The following is a 25,552-nucleotide window of genomic DNA, read 5'->3' on the forward strand; positions in this document are numbered from 1 at the left end:
ATAATCGGGAAAACTACCTTCAGAATGAGGCGCAATCGAAAGATCCAAATGGAAATATGTTGTTTGAACGACCTGCATCAAATTCTGAATATCATCATATTCTGAATAATAGTGGAAAGCCAGTGTGCATGCAGTCTTAATATTTGATGTCGGGCCGGTTGGACTCCTGGCTCGTCCACTCCTCCTGCTGAAGTGTCCCTCGGCAGGACACTGAGCCGACGATGGCTCCCGGCGTGGATATACACTCCAGGAGGGAACGAGTTATTTTAGACAAACGTGTCGAGAGCCAGAGGAACGTAAAAAAAAAACGACAATTGCAGCTGAATCGCCTGCCAGTTTTCCGGATGCCTTTAAGAGACATCAAACCGCCGCCGTAAACTTCATCACCACCAACTGTGAGCAACAGTTGACTGCTCATATATGAACAATTAAACGGGACTAAAATCGCTGTCAGCGCAGCAGTGTTTTGATGCGCCGTGATTCAATCATCCAATCGCAGCATCCAGCCAGCCAATCACTTCAGTCTGCGCTTTGGCTGTTGACACGGAGCTTCAGCCACGTACGTCTGGGGTTCCTCGATGGAGAGCCTCACAGATCTATGTTGAGCTCACTGATTAAGCAATGGCTCTTCTCTCCATTTCAAATGACAAGCTGCCAGGGACTTTGGTTTTAAATTGTGCAATTAGTGATCTGGCATGCTTTGCTTGGCTTCAGTCAGACTCAAATCCCAGTCCAGGGCCTCGCCGAAGCACAGTCGACAACACATACTCCAGGAGCATTTGTCAGACAAATTCATCTGAGCCTCCACTTCCACTCGGCTCTCTGAGCACACTAACCTCCCTCAAATGTCAGCCAGAGTATTTACCGTCTCACCGGTGGGTAAACAGTGGTGATCCGGGTTCGGTCGCACCAGATTTACTGTGATTCCTCTCAATCAGAGCCACGTAATAATTCACTGCTTTTCTTTTCTTTTTTTGTTTGTTTGTTTGTTTGTTTTTTTCACACAGATGCACAAAATTATGTTGAGTGTGCACCGAGCCGCTGCCAAAAGTAGAAGCGCTCCTTATATACGCAGGGTAAAAAATGATCTATTTCCCTGCAGTCATAAATTATAAATATATTTACATTCACAATATCCACCTAGGACTTTGCTATAATGAATCTACATAATCTCGTTGGCTTTTTCTTTTTTTTTTTACTGCAGCAAATATATAAATTAGGTTACTCATTTTAGGTTGCAAAAACTACAAACCAGCCACCTCTGGATCATTATATTGGCTCCAGAATGAAAACCGGGTTATATAACGTAATTATTACTGTACTATATAAATAACCTCGGCTTGGATAATATTGGGAACAGCTTAGATAATAGCCTTAATATTTAATTTCCCCCCCTTTTGAAGTCCCGGCTGGGTACATTAAAAGTTCAAGAAGAATATGGTAAAACTTGTCATCACCACCAAGATTCATTTGAACATGTATTTTTAATCGACTTCTTGTAGGAGTTGGAATTTCTCACAGCGCCGAAGAAAACGGCTTTCATTTCAGCAGTAGTTTGTTTCATGTCTAAAGCCGAGCATCAGGAGCCTCGCATCTGACCAGCTGGGATTTAATGTGCCTCGCTGATAGATGAAAAACTTGCTAAGTTGCAGAAAAAAATATTCAGAATTACAAGTACCTTTCCCTCCTCCTGCTCCTCGCCCTCCTCCTCCTCCTCCTCCTCCTCCTGCATCCAGAAGTACAGCTGGATACTAAATATCATTTTTCTGGTTGGCGGAAACGACAGTCATCTGCAGAAAATGGTATTATCAGCCATTTATCACCGCTGTATTTGCTGTGGTAATTAACTTTTTAATGCTGGGAATTTTGATATCTATTACAAATTAGCACTATTTCTTTTTTTTTTTTCCCTCTCATCGGGGACACAACAAACACGAGACGTTAGACACATTAGGATGCTAATTTTCCCCCCATCATCATCTCCACCATCCCCTCCTTTCTGCAGCTTTTGTTCTGTCGCAGTGACAACTGTTGGATCGGTTGTAGCGAGCAGCGGCGGCCAAAACAGGATGTTCTGACATCCATCCACGGCGGATACGAGCATCGGCCGCGAGAAGGAAAATAAAAATTGCAGGAATCACGTCCTACAGTATATGTCCCAATTTTCGGCCGAGGCTTTCAAATCTATGAGAGTGATTTTACTGATGATCACTCCCCCCTCCCCCGAGGAACAGGAGCTGTAAATGTTAACAACACAGAGTTTTTTAGAAGCTGGCACGGCCCGATATCCCATCTCGCTGCCAATATATCTTCCTGCCGTTTAATGTGCTTTAACCCGGCGTCACCGGCCCTGATGGAGAGCGACTCTGCCTGCGCTTTACTTAAATACAAATTTGAGATACAGCGATGTATTCCCTCCCGTTCCCATTACGATCCACCACGTTTAATCTGACGGCTGTAAATTAAGATTTTACTCACAAAACAAAACAGTGCTATAATAATAGCTGACTCTTTTCATATTATATTACGACGTCCGGATACGAGTTAATGGGCCCGTGATCATAAACTATATTACGTACAATGAATAATCAACCTACGTACTTTTACTCCTGATATGATACGTAACATTTCTGTCTACTTCGATCATCCTAAATGTTCCCCACGACTTTAGTCGCAGTAACGGCATGTCGGGTGAGAGTGAGGAAGGAAAACAGCAAATGCAGCGAAACGGAGCGTAGATTAAAACTTTACGATTCGCGTTGGATAGTTTTAATTCATCAGCATTGTTTTGACGTTGAAGACAACCAGCTCCCATGATCCCACGCTGCTTACGGCTTGTTTTGTTTTGACTGAGAGACCCCTAGTGGCAGAAACTACACACTGCATGGAGTTACGTTTAGCCTGCAGGATTATAAAAGATGTTTTAACTGTTTCTTCGTTCATCAAACAGATAAAGACAGTCAGAGAAACATGAATTGAACGACGCATGAACACATTTCAGGCGGTTCTGATACCAGCAGCGCTAATGTCCATGTTGTTGTTCTCAACAGCACCAATTAACCACGTTTTCCCCTCCTTTTGTTTCCGTCTCTATCTCTTGTCCTTTTGTTCTTCGCCTTCCTTGTGAGACGTGACGCCGTCCGTCACGGCGATAAATGAACTTGAACATCGCTGAGTGATGAAAACAATGTCGGACTGACTGGTGATCATCAGTTACAGGAGGTTTGAGCCTGAACCACTGCAGGGAATCACAGCAGATGTTTTTTTTTTTTTTCTTTTTTCTTTTTCATGACACCATCACGCCATAAATGACACTGATCACATCCATTAATCAAGCAGCTCACCACACTCGGGGCAATTCAGGCCGACCACGACTACACATTGTGTACCGTGATGTAATATCTCGCGCTGGACTCGCAGGTGATTGAGAAATGCCTGCCGTGTTTTCATGGTCCCACCATGGTAGTTTGCTCTTCTCCCAAAGCTAACATAGCAATTACAGGCGCTGTCAGTCACTGTCAGATGTGGCATCGGTGATCAATCCCGCCCATTGGACTCAGGACATTAGACATGAACATACATGCAGGGGAGTTAAATCCTCCCCCAGCTCCCCGGCCTGCTGTTCAATCAGCTCCCTCCGCTGGGACCCAACGGGAATCCATTTTGTGTTGCAGGCTGCCGTTTCTGCTGCTGCTTCTCAGGCCACATCTGGCTCTTTAAAAGCCACAACATTCCCCCGCTTCATACACCAGAATCCAGCATTTAACTCTTTTTTTTTTTTTTTTCCAACTGATGTCAGAACACCGTCTGACACCGTCCCTCGTGTTCCTGGACATCAGCGCTTGTTGTTGTTTACTCCCTCCGTCGTCCTTATTCTGTCAGATAACCGGCCAAATGCAGTGATATCACCCCTCCGCACAAAACAAACAGGTTTGATTGAAAAAAAAAAAGAAAAAAAGGACACATTTTCCATTCCAGCTGTCCAAAAACATCAAAGTGGAGCGTCAGGTTTTTGGTTTCACTCCCTCAGAATGAAACAGTGACGACTTCTCTCTGCAACTGCCGAGTTTCACTGACGTTTAACGGCAATGCAGGCAAAATAATCAACTGACCGGCAGTAAATGTAGCAACAGAGTCTGTATGTATTCATCACTGTTGTCAGTGCAAGAAAAAAACAATGTACAATGCTGTTTCTATTAGCAGCAAATCATAGAGTATGTGCAAATGTATATATATTTTTACATTTTTTCATATTTTCCTGAAGCATCCCGTCACCGTCTGCAGTTTCTCTTTCAGCCGTGCGATGCATTCAGGGACATCAGCACGCAGCCCACTCAAAAGTCCAGCGCTTTGCCTAAGTGGTAAATGGCCTCGGAGTTTATATAGGTGGACCACTCAAAGCGCTTTTACAACACATTCATCTATTCATGCACACATTCATTCACTGATGCAAAGGTGCCCGACCTGCTCGTCACAAGCTGCACGGCGCCTCCTAACCAGAACGTATATCTTCTCTACGCTCTGCCATTTACACACCAGCACTTCAGTAGCTTCCCTGGAGACACTCTGACCTGCAGCCGGAGCTGAGGATCGAAACACCGACACTCAGACTATCCAACAACTGACATGTTTGTCCTCGTGGTCAACTTTTTAATTTTTAGTGCAAATCGAAACCCTATATTTAGTATCCAGCATTGTTAGAAAACCTATCGAGCATTTTTTAAATCCTTCTGCAGGAACTGTTGGAGGAACTACAGATTTATCAACCCCCAAAAAAGAAAGTGCATGAGATTTATGATTGATCGCACATCAGCTTGTCTTCTGTTCATTGCATGGAGCTGCAGAAGTGTGTACGTCAGACAGACCGACTGATGATGACCATTGGTGTATATTCCCGTGCAAAAACATCCGCTGCTTCTCAAATGTTAGCAAACTAATTTGCCTAATTGTCGCGGGTGGACCGCGTTGGGAGACACAGACAACAACAGGCTGAAAGAACCTTCCAGCTCCTCAAAAAATCCTCCCAGGAACTAAAAGTTTGAGGTAATTTGATTTAAAAACACTGCTTGAAGTTGCCATCAGTCAACATTTATCATGGAGGCTTTCTGCCACATCCAGCTACAGTCAAAATGTCGCCTGTGTGGTTCAGATCACAGCACAGACATCCCTCTGTGAAGCAACAGGTGTTGAATAGCTTAAAATACACAGAGGTGGGTCTCGGGGGGGGAAGGGGGTCCAGCCAGCGATAGCACTGCCCCTCAAACCCCCCCAGACATCCTCAGCACGCCCCTGCCTGTTAGCATCAGCAGGAAATCAATAACTGAAATAGAAGTAGCAGAGACAAGTGTGTGGACCAGAGGCATCAACGGCAGCACGTGATCGCAGAATAACTCCCGAGCGCCGCAGACGGATGGACAGAAGAGTATGTGAAGCCGGAGTTTTTCCTCTAAGTGCACAGTTATCACGGTGTCAGACCTCAGAGGGAAACGAGGCATAATGGCCCCATTCTTAACTTTCCTTCATTGTAGCTTCTGTGCATGTACATTATTCTCATCCGCCCCTGTCGCCCTCGCACAGCACGGCAGATAGAGATCTATAACTACGATCGCCAGTCTGGAGGGAACCGAGGGAGGGGGAAAGGGCTTTTGTTAGGCTACGGGGTCCCTGCCTGCACGGCTGCACCGCCGCGCTCCGGCATGGGTAAAGAAACAGCCATACACACTGACCTCAGAGCTGTTGTTTAATCACCAGGGCATTTTAATGGCTTGTCAGAGTAATGAAATATGGTTGGAGGCTACCTGGTGCAAACATTACGATAAATCCCTCTCACACAAGCCTACGCAGGGCTTAATGGTTATAAATCATCACTTTGGGGAGAGAAAAATGACAGCTATTAAAATAATGAATGGGATGATTAATTTTTCACATTAAAGATTAAAAGCTATGAGAGGTATCATCAGATATTTGAGCCGCCGTAAACGTTTGAAAGTGAGAGCTTATTTTCCGCACTTTATGACGCCCTCCGTTTCCTCACTGTCATCCAAGTTTCTGCCCCCTTTTCCATTTTTTTCTCCCCTCTTCTTCTTCTTCATGTTTCGTGCGTGCTGGCTGGGGTGCAGCCCTCCAACACAGGCATTCCTTACACCTAATTTGTGCTCCTGTAAAAGTGCTCTGAGGAAAAGCCTTGAAGAACACTCATTGCTCGAGGCAGTACAGGACCCTCTCAGCCTCTCTGCAGGGGCTCCTCAAGGCTCTCACTGACATTATTTCATACCTCTAAAGCTGTCATACCTATAGCCCTTCACAAGAAGAATAAGAGGAGCCGGGCCGGCGGTGGTTCGCTTTGTTTTTGTCTCGCCGTTCTTGTCAGCTTCCCGCGGCTACATCTAAAGGGAGAGCTGATTAGTCAACTTTTCTGCTTGGAAATGCGTGTCGAACAAAGACGGTGTGCGATAACACGTGCTCACTGAGCTGGCGTAAATCCGCGTTGTACAGACACGAGTGTGACAAGCTCTCCCTCTTCGTCAGGCGGCTCCCGGGAGAAGGTGCGTTATTGCACGTAGATTCCTTAATTCAGCTCGCTCTCTTCCAGGGGACTCGCCGCGTCGTTCAGACATACATCACCCAAATTGCAAGGCGAAAGATTAGAGGGGAGAAGCATAATTAGAACATTAATAACCATACATGTTAGGGAACATAAGTAATTGAGTTTTTTATGATGAATGGGAATGTAAACAAAAGGCAGGAGAGTGAGGGCTTCAATTAGAAACCGGGCGGCGGGCGGCGTCTCAGCAGAGACGTGGACGTAGGCTTTCTTTCTCCCACAGTTGCCCAATTATTTCTGTGTTCCCAGGCAATGATAGTATTGCTTGTCCATCTGCAGCCTTCAAAGGGATATTCAAATCGTCTCATTGAAGCAACGGCTCCATTTGTTGGCAGAGAATAAATTGTTGGCGAGAAATTTTCTTTCTTTTTTTTTTTTTTTGCATGCGCTCAGAGCAAAGCCAGGTATTTGTGCAGCTAAAGTTATTTACAAAGTGGTGGGAAATTTAAACGACTCCTCTGGCGTTTCCGCACGCCTCTTTTTTTTTTTTTCCTTCTTCTTCTTTGATTTCTGCCTGTTGTGTGTGTGTGTGTGTGTGTGTGGTTTTCATTTCTGTTTTCATTTCACATGCTGTCACCGGAGACTCGCGTGACGGCCGCCCACACCTACTTCATGTTCTCGCCGCTCTCTCTTTTCTTTTTTTTTTCCCCCCTTTGCTAATGATCCAGGGACACACGGAATAAAGGGCCAGTGAAACAAAATGGCCACCTTAGCTGCCCACTTATATCTCAACCCTCCCCTCTCGAATCAATTCTGACATTTCATTCTGCCCTTATAGAAGGTAATGGTGCATTCAGAGGTTGTTACCGATAATGTTGAAACGGTATTGCTTGGTTTCATTGGACGGACGTACTGTACCCTCTGCTGCAGGATGACTTCAGCTCCTCCGCCTCTCCTCTCCTCGCCGTACCTCTCCGTCTCATTGTTTTTCCCTCTCAGACGGAGACGTCGGTGTTTACCGGCTCAAATATCTCTTTCTGCACAAGTGGGAGCAGCGTTTTCTCATTTTCTGTTAACAAGTAACCGACCAGTGTTTGTATTTTCCTCCCACTCTTGTGTTCACACAACACGAAGTGAAAACACTCTTTTAAGTCGGCTAGTCAATATGCTGTCTCTAATATATTATTTACTGCCTATGGGCTGTATATCAGAATGCGCTAAACAACTGTTTCGGTTTTTTCGCAGTCATAATCATGTAGAGAGAAATCACAGAGCCAGATGTCTGGCCCTCGTTTTACAGCGTTTATGTTTTCCTCTGAGTTTATGTAAAATTCATCCTTCCCTGTTTTATTTATTCCCCCGTTTTCACAGACTCAACAATTAGTCAATTCCCAATCAACAAGAGAAAAGAAATTGCTTTTAATTACTTTTGATAAATGACAAATTGTGTTGGCATGGCTCCCTGCAAATGCTTAATCAGGTGCAGGGCGGGGTAGGGAGGCGGGTACCGGGAGAAGGGATTTCTGCTGGGATGAAATCAATGCGCTTTCTCCCCGGTTCACCGGCTGGGCTTCTGGGCACCAGCCAACCTGAGGCCTGCGGAAACATACACAAGTCAGCAGAAAAAGGCAGCCGCTGCATGAGAGCAGCCTCACAGCGAGCCACAAACATGCTGTAACACTCCAGCGTACGTGCTGCGCAGCGGACGTACGAGGAGGCTGCAGACGTCGATGCAGATGCACATTTACTCGCTTCATCTGGAAAGATATGATAACAAACCAGTTATTACTCAGATGCAGTAACACCTCTCTGAACCTGATGTGCAGACACAGAGCTCCATCATAGACACTGTTTTCATTCACAGAGACACTTGACAAGCTGCTAAAAGTAGCCGAGGAATGATTTAAAATCTATTTATCACTGATCCAACCAGCAGCAGCAGCAGTCTCATCACTGCAGGGAGGTTGCCAGGTTTGTGCAAAAGCAAAAGCAAAAACAAAAACGTGCACTTCTCATCTCTATCTGGCAGCCCGTGCTGTGGTGGGTGAATGGATGAAGAGTGAAATAGTTCCAGCATCCTTCTAGAAATACAAAATGTTGTTTTTAATACATGTTGTCTGTTCGGATGGAACGAGGACGAGATGTGTCGTGATTATAAATATTAGAAGGAGCATTCGGCTCGTCATCGCTGCAACATGGAGAGTTTGATCATGAGAGGGAACCTTTAAAAGTGCAATATTTCCCTCATCGATGTCTTGAAGTCGATGTTGGGTGGATGTGTTTTGTGTTTTCTGCCGGCGGTCATCAGATCATCTTGACTCGTTCAGGTGTTCAGCCTCTTTCTGCTGCTTTAACAGGAGCTTCATGTCTCCACCTGTCTGCAGGTTCATCAGCACCTGTGGCAGCCGCAGCGAGTCCAGTGACCTAGCTTCAGCCCGACCGGCTTTACCTGTACATGGAGACCCCCAGCTGGGCAGGTCAGTCTCACAACGTGCTGTCTGTGTTGCTGTGAGGTCACGTCTGTCTGCATGTGTCTGATGTTACATCCTCTCCTGCTTCAGGTTTGTTTTCTCTGGACTGAGCCTCGGTGGGAAAGGTTATTGACTTTCCAAATTTGGGTTTAACGCTCAAAAGAATCGTATAATTTTGTGAATCTGTGCCTTAAAAACTCCCCAGACCTCATTACCAGCTATGAAAACAAGATGTACTTGTAAAATGAAGCATCATCATCGTCTATTTTCTCCTTTATCTCCAGTAGCAGCCCGACATGTTGTGTGTAACACCCGGATCGTGTTGATTTAACCGTCTCGGTGTTCGTTCTCTGTGGCCCCTCCAGAATAAAACAAATCCTGATTGTTGTTTCAGATCCGGACCATCTGAACTCTGCTCCTCTTTGCGTCCTGTATCTTCTGTTCATCTCCATTTCCTTTTTTTTTTTTTATTCGTCAGTCTTCTCATCACATCCTCCGAACGAGGCAATTAAACAGTTGCGTTTAATTGCTTTCCAGTGAGTTGTATAACTGTTGTCTAATACGCTGCTCGTATCAGCAGGAGGTCGTTCGTCGGAGCCTTCCAGAACTTATTGCATAATCATTCGTGTGTCAGCTGTTTTTTGTTTTTTTTCAAATCTTCACCCACTACGGATGACTCAAGACTTTACCTCTCATCTGTCCTAACATTTATCTGAGCTTTGATGAGAGGCTAGCTGATAAAGCTAAACCAAGCTAGCGAACCTCACAACCTTACGTCCATGAGCAGGTGCATTCTTCATACTGTGCAAGGTAGGACGAGAAATGTGTTTCTGTGGTCGTCCGCACCTCCTGTGGTAAATTCCCAACATGCTCAGTGTTTCAGTACACCATGACGTCGCTGTTCATTGGCGTATAATCACCTGAAATGAACAATCGTTGTGTTTCATATCTGAAGTCGCTCGTCCACAGATTGATTTTAGTGCCAACTGTACGCCTCGTGTTACCCTCTGTAAAATGAGGAGTGTTTAGTTGGTTGTTATCTGCCATCCTCAACTCTAGCTGCCACTAAATCCCTCACAGCGAGCCTTTAAACTCACACGGATCCATCGCAGCGTCTCCGTCAGATCCACTCGGCTACTCGAGCTCTTGTTTGTTTTTTTTGAGAGCGTCTGAACAATCGATGCTGTTGTTGTTACTTCTAAGGACACTGTGCTTTCTTTCTTCAGATGCGTTTCTTTTTTTGTTGGGGGGGGTGAATTTCCTCTCCACTCCCACACACGGTTCATTTAGAAGTGAGACTGACGTCGTCGGCACTGTGAGCGCTCGGCGTTCTCACCTGACCTCACACGAGGAAGCTCCGGAAGTCTGAGAGGAAAACGGCTTCACGCCCTCGCCGTAATATAGCCTGTATGTATGCGCACCTTACTCTCCCCTATCCGGCCATATTGTGCTAATGTGCGCCGGTTAAGTAGCGGAAGACTAGAGAAAGACTCTTATCCATATGCCTGAGAGCCCAGGAGCCGGCGCGATCTCTCCCCAGATGGAGTGCTCTGCCTCCCTGCCCGTCCTCCGCGGAGCCATATAGCAGGTGGCAGCGAGGATCAATGGTCCTCCGCCATTACCTCCTCTCCACTTCACATCTCCAGCCTCATCTCCAGGGGGGGCCCGCGGGGCATCGGCGCATCTAGCTGCAGCACACCGGGAGAAATAGGGACGTTTTCCATTAGTCTAATTGCTCGGTTATAGTTCTATATTATTGCCGTGATCACCACTGTGGCTCGGTAATGATGGACCTCCCGTGCCCCCACGTATAGCCGGTGGGTGTTATGTCTCCCCCGCCACCGCCCATCGAAAAAACTCCACTCTCAGTGGGCGTAGGAGGAGAGAACGAAGTCAACGCCGAGAAGAGAACAGGATGATAAACACACACACACACACACACACACACACACCACCCAAAAAAAAGAAATAAAAAGAATGGGCTCTTCAAATGTTTTGATGTAAGAGTTTAATCAAATAGCCTCGGCTATTTACATTCTCAACAGGTGCAGCGTTCGGCTGATTTATGGAACAAACACTGGAGTTCTAGTGCTTGTTCATTTGCCTCCGCACAAAAAAAAAAAAAAAAAAAGAAAAAACTGGCAATATGGGGCTAATTTGCAATAATTTGCTGCTGCTGTGGCCACTGGTTAAGAATGTTTATATAATCATGATATAATAAGAAAAATGAAAATGAGTTTTTCACGCGGTTCAGGCCCTGTCAAACACAGCTCACGGACTCGCTAAATGATAATTACATTCCTCCAGCGCAGTATTACATTTCACCCTCTTACATGGACTTTGTTCACGGTGAACGAGGGGAGTGTTATTTTCACTCGAAGGCGATACGACCCGGTATTATTCCCACGTCTGAGCCGCCTCACCACAGAGGAAGGTTCCCCCTCCTCCTCCTCCTCCTCTTCATCAGCGATTACACGAGGAGTCTTCCATCAGTCAGCAGATGAGGTGAGGATTATAATGAATTAATTTACCCTCAAAGACTTTCTTCTTCTTTTGTGTGTGTTTGTAATATCCCATTTGCATAACGCGGCCTCTCGTGATCGAGACATTGGAGGAGCTTTAGTCTTTAAGCTGCGACGGACTAATCGGCGCTGAATATTTCACGGCTGACCTGTGGCTCTCCAGACGGGTCAGCACATAAAAGCTGCTTCCTGTTTTTTTTTTTTTGGATTTCCTCTCGTACAGTAGGACTGCTGCTGATTATCTCGCCTCTTATTCCTTAGAAGGAGAAAATCCTTGGCTGCGATTCCTGTTTTTTCTTTCTTTTTCTTTTTTTTTTTATTAATACAGGTGTGGGTATTGATCTTTGCCTTTGCTGCAGGGGGAGTGTGTTCACTTAAAAGGCCCGCTGATGTAGCAGAGCTTATTAAACAAATAGGCCGGAGAACAAGGCCACAATCGCTTTGAATCATGGAGGAGGTTGCCCGTCTTCAAGCACCGCTATATCAAATATGAAACGCTCTGCTAACAAGGTGTGTAATCTATTTTAATCAGATCATATTTTATGAAACAAGGAGAAGCTTGAACTTAAGTAAGAGAGAAAGATGGAGATTCTGGTGGGGGGGTTGGGGATTGTATTTTGAAATTGGATGTGACGGCCAGGGACCATGACTTGATTTTACATGCATGGCTTTATAATGAAGCCACGGCAAATGGTCAGTTATGGTTAACTTTAGGGGGGAGCCGGAGTCTCGCTGTAATGGGAGGCTAATTCAGGGCCCGTGACGCCTTGACAGGCTGCAGAGCGGAGCTGGAATATGGATAAGGATGTACGTCGGAGGCTCCGGGGCAGAAGTAAAGGTCTGTATTTGTCTGCAAATTGCCGGGTTGCCTGAGGATATAACAGGGTCAACAGCAGCCGAGTGTGTTTCCCTGAGTGTACACAACAGGCGGTGTCACAGACACAAATACAACACGGGAAACACACTCGGCCCGTACGAGGCGGCGCTGCACAGGACCGGCTTCATGTTGTCGACGCATTTCAGGCCATGATCCTTTTTATATGTCTTTACACCGGCCGGGTTCAGAGGCGAGTGTTTTCAATCACGCTTTTTTTTTTTCTCTCTCTCTCTCTCTCTCTCGCGCCATAAATTGTTTCAGATCCTGTGACACTGGACGTGGTTATGAATATATGAATATATATACACTCCTAAGACCTTAAAAGCTCCACTAGTCGGACAAGGTAATGGATAGAGAGATATTATATACTGCTCTGGGAAGCACCACTTGTTAGTGAAGCTGCGCCTGGATTTTAATCATCTTAAGGAAAACATTAAATACCACATGTCCGCCCACAACACCAGGAAAAAACATATTAAACTGGAGTTTCAACCTGAATTTGTCTCCAGTGTTGTGGTAAATACTCCGAGAGAAATATGATGGTCGGCTTGGGAAGCAGAGATCTGATTTGAAGTTGACCGTGTGGTCATAGAGGAATATTATATTCTGTCCTGGGAAGTACAACGTGATGTGTCAGTCTTCATAAATAAACATTTAGGACGACATGTTGGAGTTCTGACCCGGGGTGGACGGAGTCCTGCAGACCGGAGAGAGAGGAGATCAACTCCACTGGGACGAAACACTTCCTACAGAAGTTTGCCACTTTTTTAATAATTGTAAGATAACAACAAAGAATATATTAAATTAAGCTGTAGCCAGACATTTCTTCTTCTCCCCGGAAACAAAAACAACTAAATCCTCTTCTGTTACGGTGAATAATAAAGATAAATATTACATGCTGCTCTTGGAAAACAGCGTCTGACGGCTGAAGTTTGTCTTTTTACATATTTTAATATTGATCAGAAAACACTTAACACAAACAAAGTTAAAATTTAGTAGTTTCATAAGTTTGACTAAATCTCTGCTGTTATAGTAAATAAAGATCTGTTATTAATAATCATAAAAAAAAACACATTTAACTCCAAATATCTGCTTAGAAAGCTAAAAAATAACAATAAATTTAAGTTTAAACTTGAATTTGACATCATCGTTCCTCTTCCTCTGGAAATTAATGAGAAAGAAATGTTACATTCTGCTGTAGGAAACACACCGAAAAACCGAATGTCCACCAAGAACGCTAAAAACTGAGCTTTAAGTTGAAGTTTTCAGTCGTCTTCCTCCCGTAAAAAGCTAAATCATTTGCTGTTATGATAAATAATCATAAAATACATATTACATATAGCTGTGGGCAGGATTAAAGTTTGTCTTTAGTGTTTGAAGGTTTATTTATGATTAGTAACATTACCAAACGTCTGCCAGCAAAACTAAACATACATTAAGTTTGAGCTTTAACTCTCATGCTAATACGGTGAATAATCAGAAATAAACATTATACTCTGCTCTGAAATGCAAATCTTTGAAAGCAAAGTTTGTCGGTATTAAATTCCAATAATCATGAATAAACATTTAACACTAAACAACTTAAAATGTGAGTCCTCTTCCCCCTGAAACAAGCTAAAACCATCTGCAGTACAGTAAATAATCACACACATGTTGTATATTGTTGTATGAAGCACCACGTGTTGGTAAAGTTTCCATTTTTAATCATTTTAACACCAAAAACAACATAAAATTTGGGTTTTTACAGTTTGGATAATCATGAATAAAACATTTAACATCAAAAGTCTCTCCACAACACGACTAAATACATACAATTTGACTGTTTTGGTCATTTATCTCTTTTTCTCCTCCTGTTATTGTAAATATTAACAGATATTATCTATATTCTGCTCTCAGAAGCACGGCGGTGAGAGAAAACGAGCGATAATGACGCCAGAAAATATTTTTAAAAGAGCTACATTTAAGTCTTAAACTTAAGACGACCGCGTCCTAAACAAAACAGGCCTCCTGTGCTGTTATAACAAATAGTGCAGATATTAACAGATTATTCTCCATCAGCTCTGGAGAGCATCACTTTCTAGAGAGGCTTCCTGTGAACGAGGCCGAGGAAATTCCCCAGATATCAGTCAGTGTAGCGGGAAAAAAAAAAAAGTCACGTGTTCCTTTTTTTTAATCGTATAGCGTTATGGTAAATTCTCTAGATATCTACATTTTTAGGGCCTGGAGTGTTTCCTCCGCCGCCGCCACCACCACCACGGGGCTGATGAGGAAAAAAAAAAAAGAGGAGGAGGAGGAGGAGGAGGGGCGGGAGGAAGAGGAGGAGGGGGTGCCTGCGTCTTTAAAAGCTAGATGGAGTGAGGGAGTGGGGCGGACGGGTGGCTGGCAGGATTGTGCTGACGGCAGGGCTTTGGTTCAGAGCATGCCCATTAGAGGGAGCCATAAATCCTGGGCTCTCTGGGCCGGGCTGTGTCAGCAGTCCACTGAATGAATTGATTTTAAACGCCACTGAAAAAAAGAGAAAGTGCGAGAGAGAGAGAGAGAGGGAGGGAGAGAGTGAGAGAGAGTGACTATTTAATTCACCCTCCGCCAGAAGCCCACACCCCGTTCCACCCCGCTTCTCAATTCAGGACTGTCGCTGAAAAAAAAAGAAAAAAGAAAAAAGAAAAAGAAAGGGGGAGGAGAGAAGTCTAGAAACACTGAAACTGTCACCAGCAACAAGCCCAGGGCTGCATGGCCCCCACGCGCCTGATTTAAACAGGAGGGGGACACACAAACCAAATACATAATCTCAGATTCCACACAGCATTTGTTCTCTCCCACCCCTCTAATTTCTCCTCTGCTTTTATATCTCCGCCAGAGAAATGAGACATATCGTAAAGAAAAAAAAAAAAAAAAAGAAAGAAAAAAGAGACACGGCTGCATTTGAATTTCAAATGTGTTGGATTTTGAAATTGATGTATGTGTTTATTCATTTACGAGCAGCATCCATGTGTTGCATGCATTTGTATATTATCAGCTGCGATGAAACGCTGCGTCGAAAAAGGTTCGCGGCTCCGTCCCCCCCTCGCCTCCCCTCGCCTCCCCTCGCCTCCCCTCGCCTCGTCTTTTGTCTCCTCGTCGTTGAAGCTGCGGTCGGCCGCGTTGTGTCTGCAAACAGACACGTGGTAAATTGTGCATGAGGACCAGTTTCAGGCAGTCATACTTATTTTATGTAAACACATTTAGTATCCGCAACCAACTTTGTGTGTTTGTCACACTCTGTGCCCACGCTCTGGCGTCCCCTCGGCGTTCGTACCTGTTGGAGTGTGTTCAGATGTGCTGCTGCTGGTGGAGCGCAGCGTTGCAGAGCAGCAGCAGTGTTACAGAGTCTGCAGGGCCGGCGGAGGATTGGATTCAACCTGCAGTGCATCCAGAATATAGGGAGAGGGCAGGGCAGATCCAGAAGTGTGCACTCAGGAAGAAAAGAAAAAAAAGCTCACACACTGGAGTCTTTAACGCCTCGGTCGACCTGAAATGAATACAACAAGACTATTTTTAATTTTTACACTCGTGTGATGAATCTGGACTTTTAAGTTGTCATGAATTTATGACGGTGTCAGACTCGCCAGGCTGCTTTATAGGCAGGAACACGCCTTATTTAAAGTCCCCGCTCCCAGTTTCTCCTCCTGTTCCTCCACTTCCACTGTGTGGGATGATGTATGTGCAGAGTTCGACACTATGTCATCGCTGGTGGAAGCAGGATTTTTGAGGACACGTCGCAGTTTGGAAGCGAATCCTCCAAGATTCAGCAAACAGAAGCGTGATGTGTGAAACCTGAAGCCTCCGTTACAAACACGCTGAGAATGATCTTGAAATGACACAAATCTGAATATTCATAGATTTTAGGATTTGTTTTAAATGTTGGAGGAGGAGAAGGTGACATTTTAAGGATTTTGACAAGATAGCAGACGTTTTTTTGTTTTGTTCCGACCAAACGACACGATGAGAAGGAGAAGAGTGTCGGGATGCGACCGTGAAGAAAAAACATTTCACATGAAGACACAATACTTAAAACATGCTTCACTTCATTTACCAGCTCGTTTTTGACTTCTCCCATCTGTTTGGTTCTCGGCAGGTTGTGTACGTCTGTTCTTGTGTCTTTATGAAACACAACAGTAACTGCTGGTCGTATCAGAGTTTCTACAAACCAAAACAATCAGCTAAACAAGCTCAAAAACCTTCCAAAAGTGAAGATACTTCTCTGTGTATCGACTTCTGATGTGAAGAAAACTTAAAACATTACCTCCGTCTGTCCGAGTCTGCAGTGCCAGATGTGTGACGACTACAACTCCCAAGATGCCACACTGCTGACATCTTTTGTTTTGAATGCGAGATGGCCGCGAGTTTGTGGGTTAAACACTGTGAGCGACTTCTTCGGCCTCACACAGACTTTGTGATTTAAAAGTATTGATTAGTAGCTTTAAATACCAGTAATGTACAAGTAACTAAGTACATTTACCCGAGTACTGCACTCTTTCAGGTGCTTGTAGCTGATGTGTGTATTTTCTGATGTTACACTTCTACAGGCGAATATTGTACTTTTGTACTCCACTACATTTATTTGATAGCTTTAGTTACTAGTTACTTATCAAGTTACATGTTGGATCACCGCCAAGTTAAATTGTCTTTTTCTGTAATCGGATAATAAAAGCGCTGATTTCCTTGATAAGAAAAAAGCTGAATATCAGATCAGAAATCAGCCTGGTTTGGACTTAGTGTATATTGTAAACATATGTTTAAATATATGTATATCTGTACTTTTACTTGTACTCGTTCTGAGGTCAGTTGTGCAGGTGTCTTTCACTTTTACCCCAGAAACTATTTCAACACGGCGTCTTCACTTTGACTCAAGTCTGAGTCGTGGGTACTTTTAACGACACTGTATCTCAATATGTTGCTTCACATGATTTGAACATGAGATGGTGTGATAGGTGTTGGGGGGGAGGTTGGGTATTGGGGGAGTGCTGGGGGGGGGCAGCGTCCTCTCTGGCTCATTACGCTGTTTAAAGAGCCGGCGCCTCCGAATCACCTGCACGGCTCCACGCTTCAAACAAGCTCAGCCACCAGGGATCATACATCAACTTCTCCCATCAGTCCCCGCGGCTTCACTTCTTCACCGCTCGCCTCCCGACACGCGACTCTCTCCACACACGGCACAATGTGGGGAGCAGATAGCATCGCTTGTTGAATACTGATGTCACGCTGCTACAAAAAGAATAATAAATTGGTTACAAAAGCAGCCGTATGTTGTTATGGATGCGATCATGAATTTAATCCAACACGTCCAACGGACTCGCAGCATCCGGGGCCTCAACATTGCTAATGCATGGCTCTCCTCTGCATGTAAAATGTACACTTTCTCATGCCTAATTACCCACAGGCTACGGCATGAAGAGGACTCGCTGCATATTACTGTAAAGATTGCGAAGATATTTCACTTTGAAAAATGGCAAAGCACACAGGACTAAGGGCTTGATTACAAGGAGTGGGGCGCACAGCCTCTACATCTTCCTTCCCTCATTTCAATTATGGCTGACTGGAGGCACGGCGCTGCCACCATCCTCAAATAAAACTAAAATATGATAAAGCTGAAATATCAGGCCCGGGACTGCTCCCAGCCTCCAGCCATGTAAGGCGCAGATACTCTGCACGTAATTACAACATTTGCCAATATTTTTTTGACGGGTGGTTCAACGGTGGATGGGAGTGAAAGAAGGGGAAGGGGGGGATGGAGGGAAGGCATGAAGAGTGTTCATGACACATGATAAAAAGCACATTTCATTTCGCCTTCCCTATGGATAACGGGAGACGTGCATGCATGGAGCTGCCACGGCGCTCCCCTATGTGAAAGTGTAGGGTAGCGGTGTTATTTTTAAGTTGTGCGATCATTACTCATGTGTAAGATGCATGAGCTAACGGAGGATCCACTGTCATAACAAAGGACGGCGAGCGTTGGGAGCGCCTGGGAAAAGAGCTCGTCGTTCCCGGTTATATGTTCCATGAAAAAAAAAGAAAAAAAAAAGGCGTTCCCCGTGTTTGAGATGACATCTCAACAATCCAGGCGGCTGTGAGCAAATGTTGTTTTTTTTTTCACTTGCTTGTAAGAGAGGACAGAGAAACGTGCTACAGAGCATATTCTTCATTCCACTCATGTTTGCCCTTTTAAACGCTGCCCTCCGCGACCCCCTGCAGATGGAGGGTGATGTGTGATGTGGCCGCTTTCTCGCCATGACGCCCCAACAAGGTGGATCTCCACCGGTGCCCAGATCCCCTCGGTGGCCTCAGCACCCCGGGCGGCCGCGCTCCGGCCTCCCGTACGTCAGTGTTAATATCAGTCCAGCATGCTGTCGGTGCCACGCGGGGGTCAACGCTCGGCGAGATGTGGCGCCTTCTGAGGAGAAACCCCAGCCGGCGTGGTGCAGACGCTCCCGCCACACCGGGAGCGCCACACTGAATGCAAATTGACAAGAGGATTTGCGATGAATGTAATCTATCTTAGCACATTTTAAATTTAACCGCTAATTGCTTTGAGAATAGTCTCAGTTCAGGCACTGTTTACTTGTCAAGCCACAGCTTATAAGAAAAACAATTTAGCAAATTAAATTTAAAGCAAAAAAAAAAAAAACAAAACACACATATGTTTATGAAACGTGCGTTCAGGGATCTGACATGTCGACTCTCAGCAGAGTCGTGTCAGAGTTATCTCCGTATAAATCCTCTCTTATGACTGTGAGGAGCTGCAAATGAATAGCACCAGTGTGGCTGTTAAACACAAGAACGCGTCTGTAGTTTCGTCTCGCTTTCTTCTGTGGAGATGCTGATTAAAATTAGAAGAAGAGAACATTTAAAGAAGGAGAAGTGAGTATACTGTGACTCAGATTTTGTAGATCTGACAGTATTCTGATGTCTGCTGCTCCTCCTCTTCCTCTGTCATGATGTACTGGACTCAGTCACTGGAGTCCTTCAGATAAAGAATCTCAGACTTCTTGTGTTTTTTTCTTCACGTTTGTTTTTTGTTTTTTTGTTCTTCCTGGACAGTTGAAGCAGCTCTGGCAAGAAGCAGCAGCTGCTTTTTTTTTTTTTTTTTTTTTTAAAAGTGAAGGAGGAAATGTTTTGTAGAAGGGAAGAGCCTCTGCAGCAAAAAAGAAAAAAAAAGAAAAAAAAATCAAGGAACGATTCCGCCCCCTTCGCTCGTCACAGTGTGGGGGATTCAATCAAAAGTCTGGCCTGTGACCTGTTCTCCCAGAAACAAACAGCCAGCGGAGTCTCCCCAGACCAAAGCCATCAGAGGAGGGCGGCTTGTGTTGCGAGCTAAATCGCGGCCACCTTTCTTTTTTTTTTTTTTTCTTTTTTTTCTGAAAGCTTCCATCATGGAAAAAATTGTTAGTTGTCGCAGTGGAGAGTGACTAGCATGGCGGTACACTGATACATTGATGCAGTGAATGCCTCGGACAGTGCAGTAAAAGTGCTGAGGTTGAAATTAAGCTGTTATCTCTGGCATGTATCACTGGGGAGGCGAGAAGCAGTGGTGCAAAGGCAGCAGCCTGTTTGCTTTACTGTTATTGCCTCGGCACGTCCGTCCTCGTCTGAGTCTCCTCACGCTCGGACGTTTTTTAAAAAAAAAAATCTGTCCCTTCTTTGATGTTTGGAAAGCGATCGCTCTCCCTCTTTTAAAGAACATCAGTCCTCTTTTGTTTTGTCGGTAAACTTCATTAACATAGCTGCATGTGGCATTTGAACATCAATAAAACATTACGTTTAAGAAATCTGTGTAATTACCAGGAAACACACACACACACACACACACACACACACACACACAAGACCATCGCTGAGAAAATTGGTGTCCTGATCCAGTCTGAGTGCTGCGGTTTTCCACACCGTGTGAACGCCTCATTATTTTTTACTTCTGTTTACCAAAAACAAAAGATTTCTGTTGATATTCATCTCAAAACGGGTCAAAGTTGTGTTTAAAAATCTGAAGGGAAAAAGTTAGATTTTTGGTTAAATTTGGGCTGCGGTGAATTAATCAGCAGCTCGTTAGTGTTTCGTCCTCGTTTTTCTGGTTTGTTTTTTTTTTATCTTCACTTGAAGATGTTCTGGAATTTAAAGGACCTCAGTTTAGTGTCTTCTCACAGCAGGGAGCCAAACAAATCTGCATCGGGGTCATTGAACAACAGAAGTCTCTCAATCACATAAATGAAAACAAAAGGCGCAGTTTGATGATGTCATGGAGTTGTGTGGCATCATGGGAGTTGTTGTCTTTGCTGTTGACCAACCACTGCAGCTGGGAATCTGCCACACGTGGATCAAGCAGCGTTAAAACTGTATGTGAAAGTTTTATTATCAGCTGACGAAGTGAAATGCAACGTTTCCTCGAATAAAATGAGATTTTTCTGGGGTTTGAACACTTTTGGGAATATCTGAGATGATACACAACTCAACCTAGTACGCATCAAAGGGCAGTTTAATAAGGAAACGCTACGTATTACAGCTTTAGTTCGGTTTTTCTTTTGCAAGTTTCATTTTTCTTGTGGTGCAAAACCTCTTCCTCACACCTGCAGGCAATTAAAGCCACAACCGCCCACAGCAGCCTGGACTAAAGGTGGAGCACGACGAGGCCGTCGTCAAACATTTCTTTTTTGTCCCCCAACGTTAAACCGGCACCGCTGACCTCCAGCCCCTCCGTGTCGGTGGAAAGTTTGTAGTCCCACAAAACATTTCTGGCGCTTCACAGCTTTCAGTGTTCTGGACAGCTGAAGTGGGAACTGGGCGCTGGTTTGAAAACAAAAGAAAAAAACAACCAAATTAAAAACATAAAATGGCTCCAAACAGCTTGTCCAAGTCTCCACGAGGCCTGGAGATATTAAATCGATTTTAAAAGAAAATATTTTAAACCCTGGAAGCGAAGTCGAGGTCCGAGCTGAAGTGCTGCAGTAAAGATTTTGGTCTTTTCACATTTTAATTTGGGATTCCCGGGGGGCTTCGGGAGACATTTTATGTTTTTTTATCTGTTATTTCTTTATGTTTTAAAACGAGTCTGCAGCCTCTTCTGCTGCTGTTTTGCTGCGAAGCTCCAGAAATGTTTTGTGGATCGACGTTCCGTCAGCACGGGGGCGAGCAGATAACCAGAGAATTCAAATGTTTGGATGAACTGTTACTTGAAATGATGAGCGTTAACTGCGTGTCGCTGGATGGGATTTGGTGTGGAAGAAACACTTAGCATAAATTCTCAGAATAATTGCTTTTAATTGCCTCCAGCAGACAGAACCGGGCCTTTTGAGACTGGACTTTATTCCTAACGTGTCCTGTTTTTATGATTAAAAGGAAACTCAAAACTCATTGTTCTTGATATGATGCACTGTTCTGCTGATTAATTTCTTCGTACCAAGTTCTCATCCTTAATGAGGAAAAAGGAAAAAAAAAAAAAAAAAAAGTTTGGTTGGAGAAGCGAACAACAACAGGAAGTCCTGTGGCGCTAACTTTCAGAACCACGACGCTCGGTGGCATGAGCTGGAGGGTATAATGGTCTCATTTGTTTACAAGTGAGGTAAACAAATGTATCACAATTAATTTGACAATGATATATAGATGTTCAAAATGCTGCACATAGCACCTTTAAAAAAAACCTGTTTCTATGCATATTATCATGAAGCCGACAGTGAATAATATCCTCGAGGCACAACAATTGGTTGATGTGACAGCGCGAGATAATGATGAAAATCAACAGATCAGTCTTTAAAGATGGAGCGCAGATACCATCCGTCAACACGCGGACCTCGGCGCCTTCTGATTTTTTTTTTTTTTTTTCCGCCAAACATGAAGGGCATTATGTTTTCCGGATCCCCGAGATAAGTTTGCTCGTTAAAAAGTTCAGGGCACTCGTACGTCATATTTGTCTTCCCCGGGTGCAGTGAGTGAGGGGAACATAGGTGGAGGTGCTGGTTCTTGTCACGCCGCGCTGACAACCCCATGAGTAATCTGGCGCGTGATAAACAGAGGGTCGAGGTGTCACGGGAACACCTCAGCGACTGGCACAAGGGTAATTACTCTTCCTGCGTGGGTGCAACTCAAAATTTTTGAACCTTTTCTTTCTCCAATCATACTTGATGGATTGAGTGGAAGAGGGCGATCATCTGGTTCTTAGCAGGCTCACTGAGCGTGGTAGGCCTCTGTTGATTAATGATATCTGCTGCAAGTCACCAAAAGCGGAAATTAAGTATTTCTGTTTAAATGTAACATTTGTCTCCTTTGCTGGTGTTGAGAAAGGCATTTGTCAAAATCCCCGGGCTTTGGCGAAAGGTGGATTTCCTCTGGGAGCATGCTGGGAATTACTCCCTACTTTCACATTAATGGCATTCAGTGTTCCTATTTTATACCTTGAATCTATATTTCACCCTTTCACCTTTCACAACGTATTTTGAATATGGAATCGCTCACTTTTAAGGGAAAAAAAAAAAAACCCTTAGCGGTGTGACAGCTCAGGAATAAGCATGTTGTAGATTTTTATTTTTTTCCCTCCAGAAAGACGAGGAGTGACCTTGGCTGTATGAAAGGAAGTGATTCCTGATGGCATCTCTGTCTGTCTGTCTGTGGCGGGGCACATGGGAGGGGTTCTGGTGGTTTCACTGGTTGAGTTGGGTTACCGTTTGTCCCGTTTGGCGAGCCCCTCGCCGCGCTGGAACAGAACAGACTCCAGCTCCTGAGGAGACTAATGGTTACAGGGCCTGGCCATCGTCCAGTGCTGCCCCAGCCACTGCCTCTCCCGTCGCTGGGATATCATTACCTCCAATGTGTTACATCAGACTCGCTTGGTCAGGCTCTGAAACAGTCAATACTCCACAATTTAGAAAATCAGCCAAGTTTGCAGAAACAAAGAGGCAATATCGGAAATAAAGACGGATATATAATCTGACGCCAGGCATTTTTTCATGCTGGCTGAATTATTTGTTGTCCGGAAGGTGGAGACGTGGACGGGGTGGAGGGGAAGGAAGGAGGGAGGGAGCCAGGGATCTGTCAGGGGTTAGAGGAGGTGGTCAAGCGGCCTGAATAAACGTGCAAATCACAGCGCCCAACCGCTGACCCTCCCCATCTCATACAAGCAGCCTCTACTTTTTCCATCAATGGAAATCTAATTGCTTGAAAAGCGATCAATGGAAACTAAATTGGTTTTGTGTGGAAGCGCGCGTGGAATAAGCTCTGAGCTGTTTTAATGTGTGTTGGTTTTGCATCTTAAATCACGGTAATATTTGGAGCGGGCCCTCCGCTCTCTGGAGGGGGTAAAGTTTGGTGGTGTCAAGGCACCAGGGAGGAGGCACTCAATCAAGCTCCTAATAAAAAATCACAGGCTTAATTGTTTTTCCAACCTCATAAATCGTCTAACTTAATGGGTTAATATTAAGACTTATACGAGGATGGCGGGGCGCTTGTTTCGGAGCGGCCGGGAGCTCCTCTTTGTGGAGCTGCGACCACTGATAACCCTCTAGTGATCTGATATGACTAATCCCCTCTAATCCTTAATACACTCCTTAACATGCTCCTAACTGACAGCAGTCGATACGGGTGCACTTCTCTGTCTTATCGCTGATCTCTTTGTCTTTGTACACTCTCTGCAGTGAAATTCGCTCTTCCTCTCGTGCCTTTGACCGCCCATCACTGGCACATCTGCATCGGTGTCACACATTTTTTTTTTTTTTTTTAGCTCGGAGTGCTTTGGTGATAAGCGAGCGTGGGGGTGGGGGTTGATCAGAGTTTTGTAATTGCGCCCTGACTTGCGGGTTACCTAAGGGCTTGCAGAGAGAGGAGAACCGGAGGAAGCCAGACCCTTTTCTTCTTCTACCGCAGTATCCGAAACTGCTGCTTTTTTTCCCCTGCTTCCCACCCCACTTGTCTTTCCCATCGGACACCTAGATGGACTGCACAGGAGGTTGGGATGTGGCTGGTGGCCGCCGATCGTGTAGCCTTACCCAGGAAAGAACAGTCCCAGCAGAGTAATTTATTGACAGCATTGAGATGTGTTTCTGGCCAGGTGCTTCTCTCAGCCATCCCTCAGGTGCTTATCTATCAGTTATCAGTGCAGACAGAGCACAGACCCAGGTTGTATTTCTGTCTGCTATTGTAATTACATTGTAATTGATCCGAGGGTGTGCTGGGCAGTGCCCATGCAGTAACTTTGCAAGGGCTTTTTCTTTTCTCTTGTTATCTGGAGGAGGGCTACAGTATCGCTGTAAGCAAACCTTCTGATGCTTTTTACAACCGTTTGTTGTCTGGCCAAAATCTTCCCGTAAAACAGGAAAAAGCTAAAAGATTAAAAAGTGATTACACGGCAGACAAAATGCAACAGAAAACACTTTAAACTCCGGCATGCATGTTTCTTAGAAGTCAAGGAATCTCTGCTATCTTTCTGTATGTTATTAGTATATCAAGAAAACCGCTTGACTGATTTACTTCACACTTGGCATGTTTGTTGCTGAGGACCAACAGAAGTCCAGTGTTGACTTTGGTGCGATTTGGACACATTCATTATGAAAAAAACACAAGCTCTCTGCAGACTGAAGGTACACAGTTATATGAAATTAACACTCAAATATTTACCTATTGTTCACTTCCATTCTTTGGGCGCACAGAGGCAAAAAGACAGTGTGTGTGTGTGTGTGTGTGTTGACTGTTAAATGGACTACAAACCAGCACATTAAGGTTCTGTGTGCCTCACATGCTGCACAGCCTACATTCAGCACCGGCAGGCGACTTTAAATTTGCCTGCATTTGCTTTTCTGACCATGGTTAGGCTCACACGTGTTCTCATGGGGAAGCAGACGTAAACAAAATGGAGATTAGCCAGGTGCAACAACATGCTGTGGTACCGCTTTGCATTGAGAAATAACAGATTGACAGAATAACGATCGGCACAGAGGTGAGTTTTTACGTTTCTGTCAACAGTAGCACGCTAGCTAACGTTTACCGTTTCCTGTCAGCTGCTCCGGGATCGCCTCTCTCATTGGTCGTTGTTCTCCAGCTCAGAAAGTACCGACATAATCCTCCAGATTTTAAAAAAAAAAACGAGATATCAAACACGTCTGATCGGTGAGTCTGTGAGCAG

The 25,552-nt window shown here is 44.6% G+C and overlaps 1 protein-coding gene across 2 annotated transcripts in view; it reads left to right on the forward strand.

Moving 5' to 3' along the window:
- Positions 1-25,552, forward strand: part of LOC119014606 (RNA binding protein fox-1 homolog 3-like) — a 422,323-nt gene that overhangs the window by 201,240 nt on the left and 195,531 nt on the right. For both annotated transcript variants that reach the window (XM_037089938.1, XM_037089937.1), the window contains one exon: positions 8,929-9,021. In XM_037089938.1, coding sequence (XP_036945833.1) covers positions 9,000-9,021 — 22 coding nt within the window. In that variant the 5' untranslated portion in view covers positions 8,929-8,999. The remainder of the gene's footprint in view (positions 1-8,928; positions 9,022-25,552) is intronic.

This window comes from Acanthopagrus latus, chromosome 23 (genome assembly GCF_904848185.1).
Source record: "Acanthopagrus latus isolate v.2019 chromosome 23, fAcaLat1.1, whole genome shotgun sequence".
NCBI lineage: Eukaryota > Metazoa > Chordata > Actinopteri > Spariformes > Sparidae > Acanthopagrus > Acanthopagrus latus.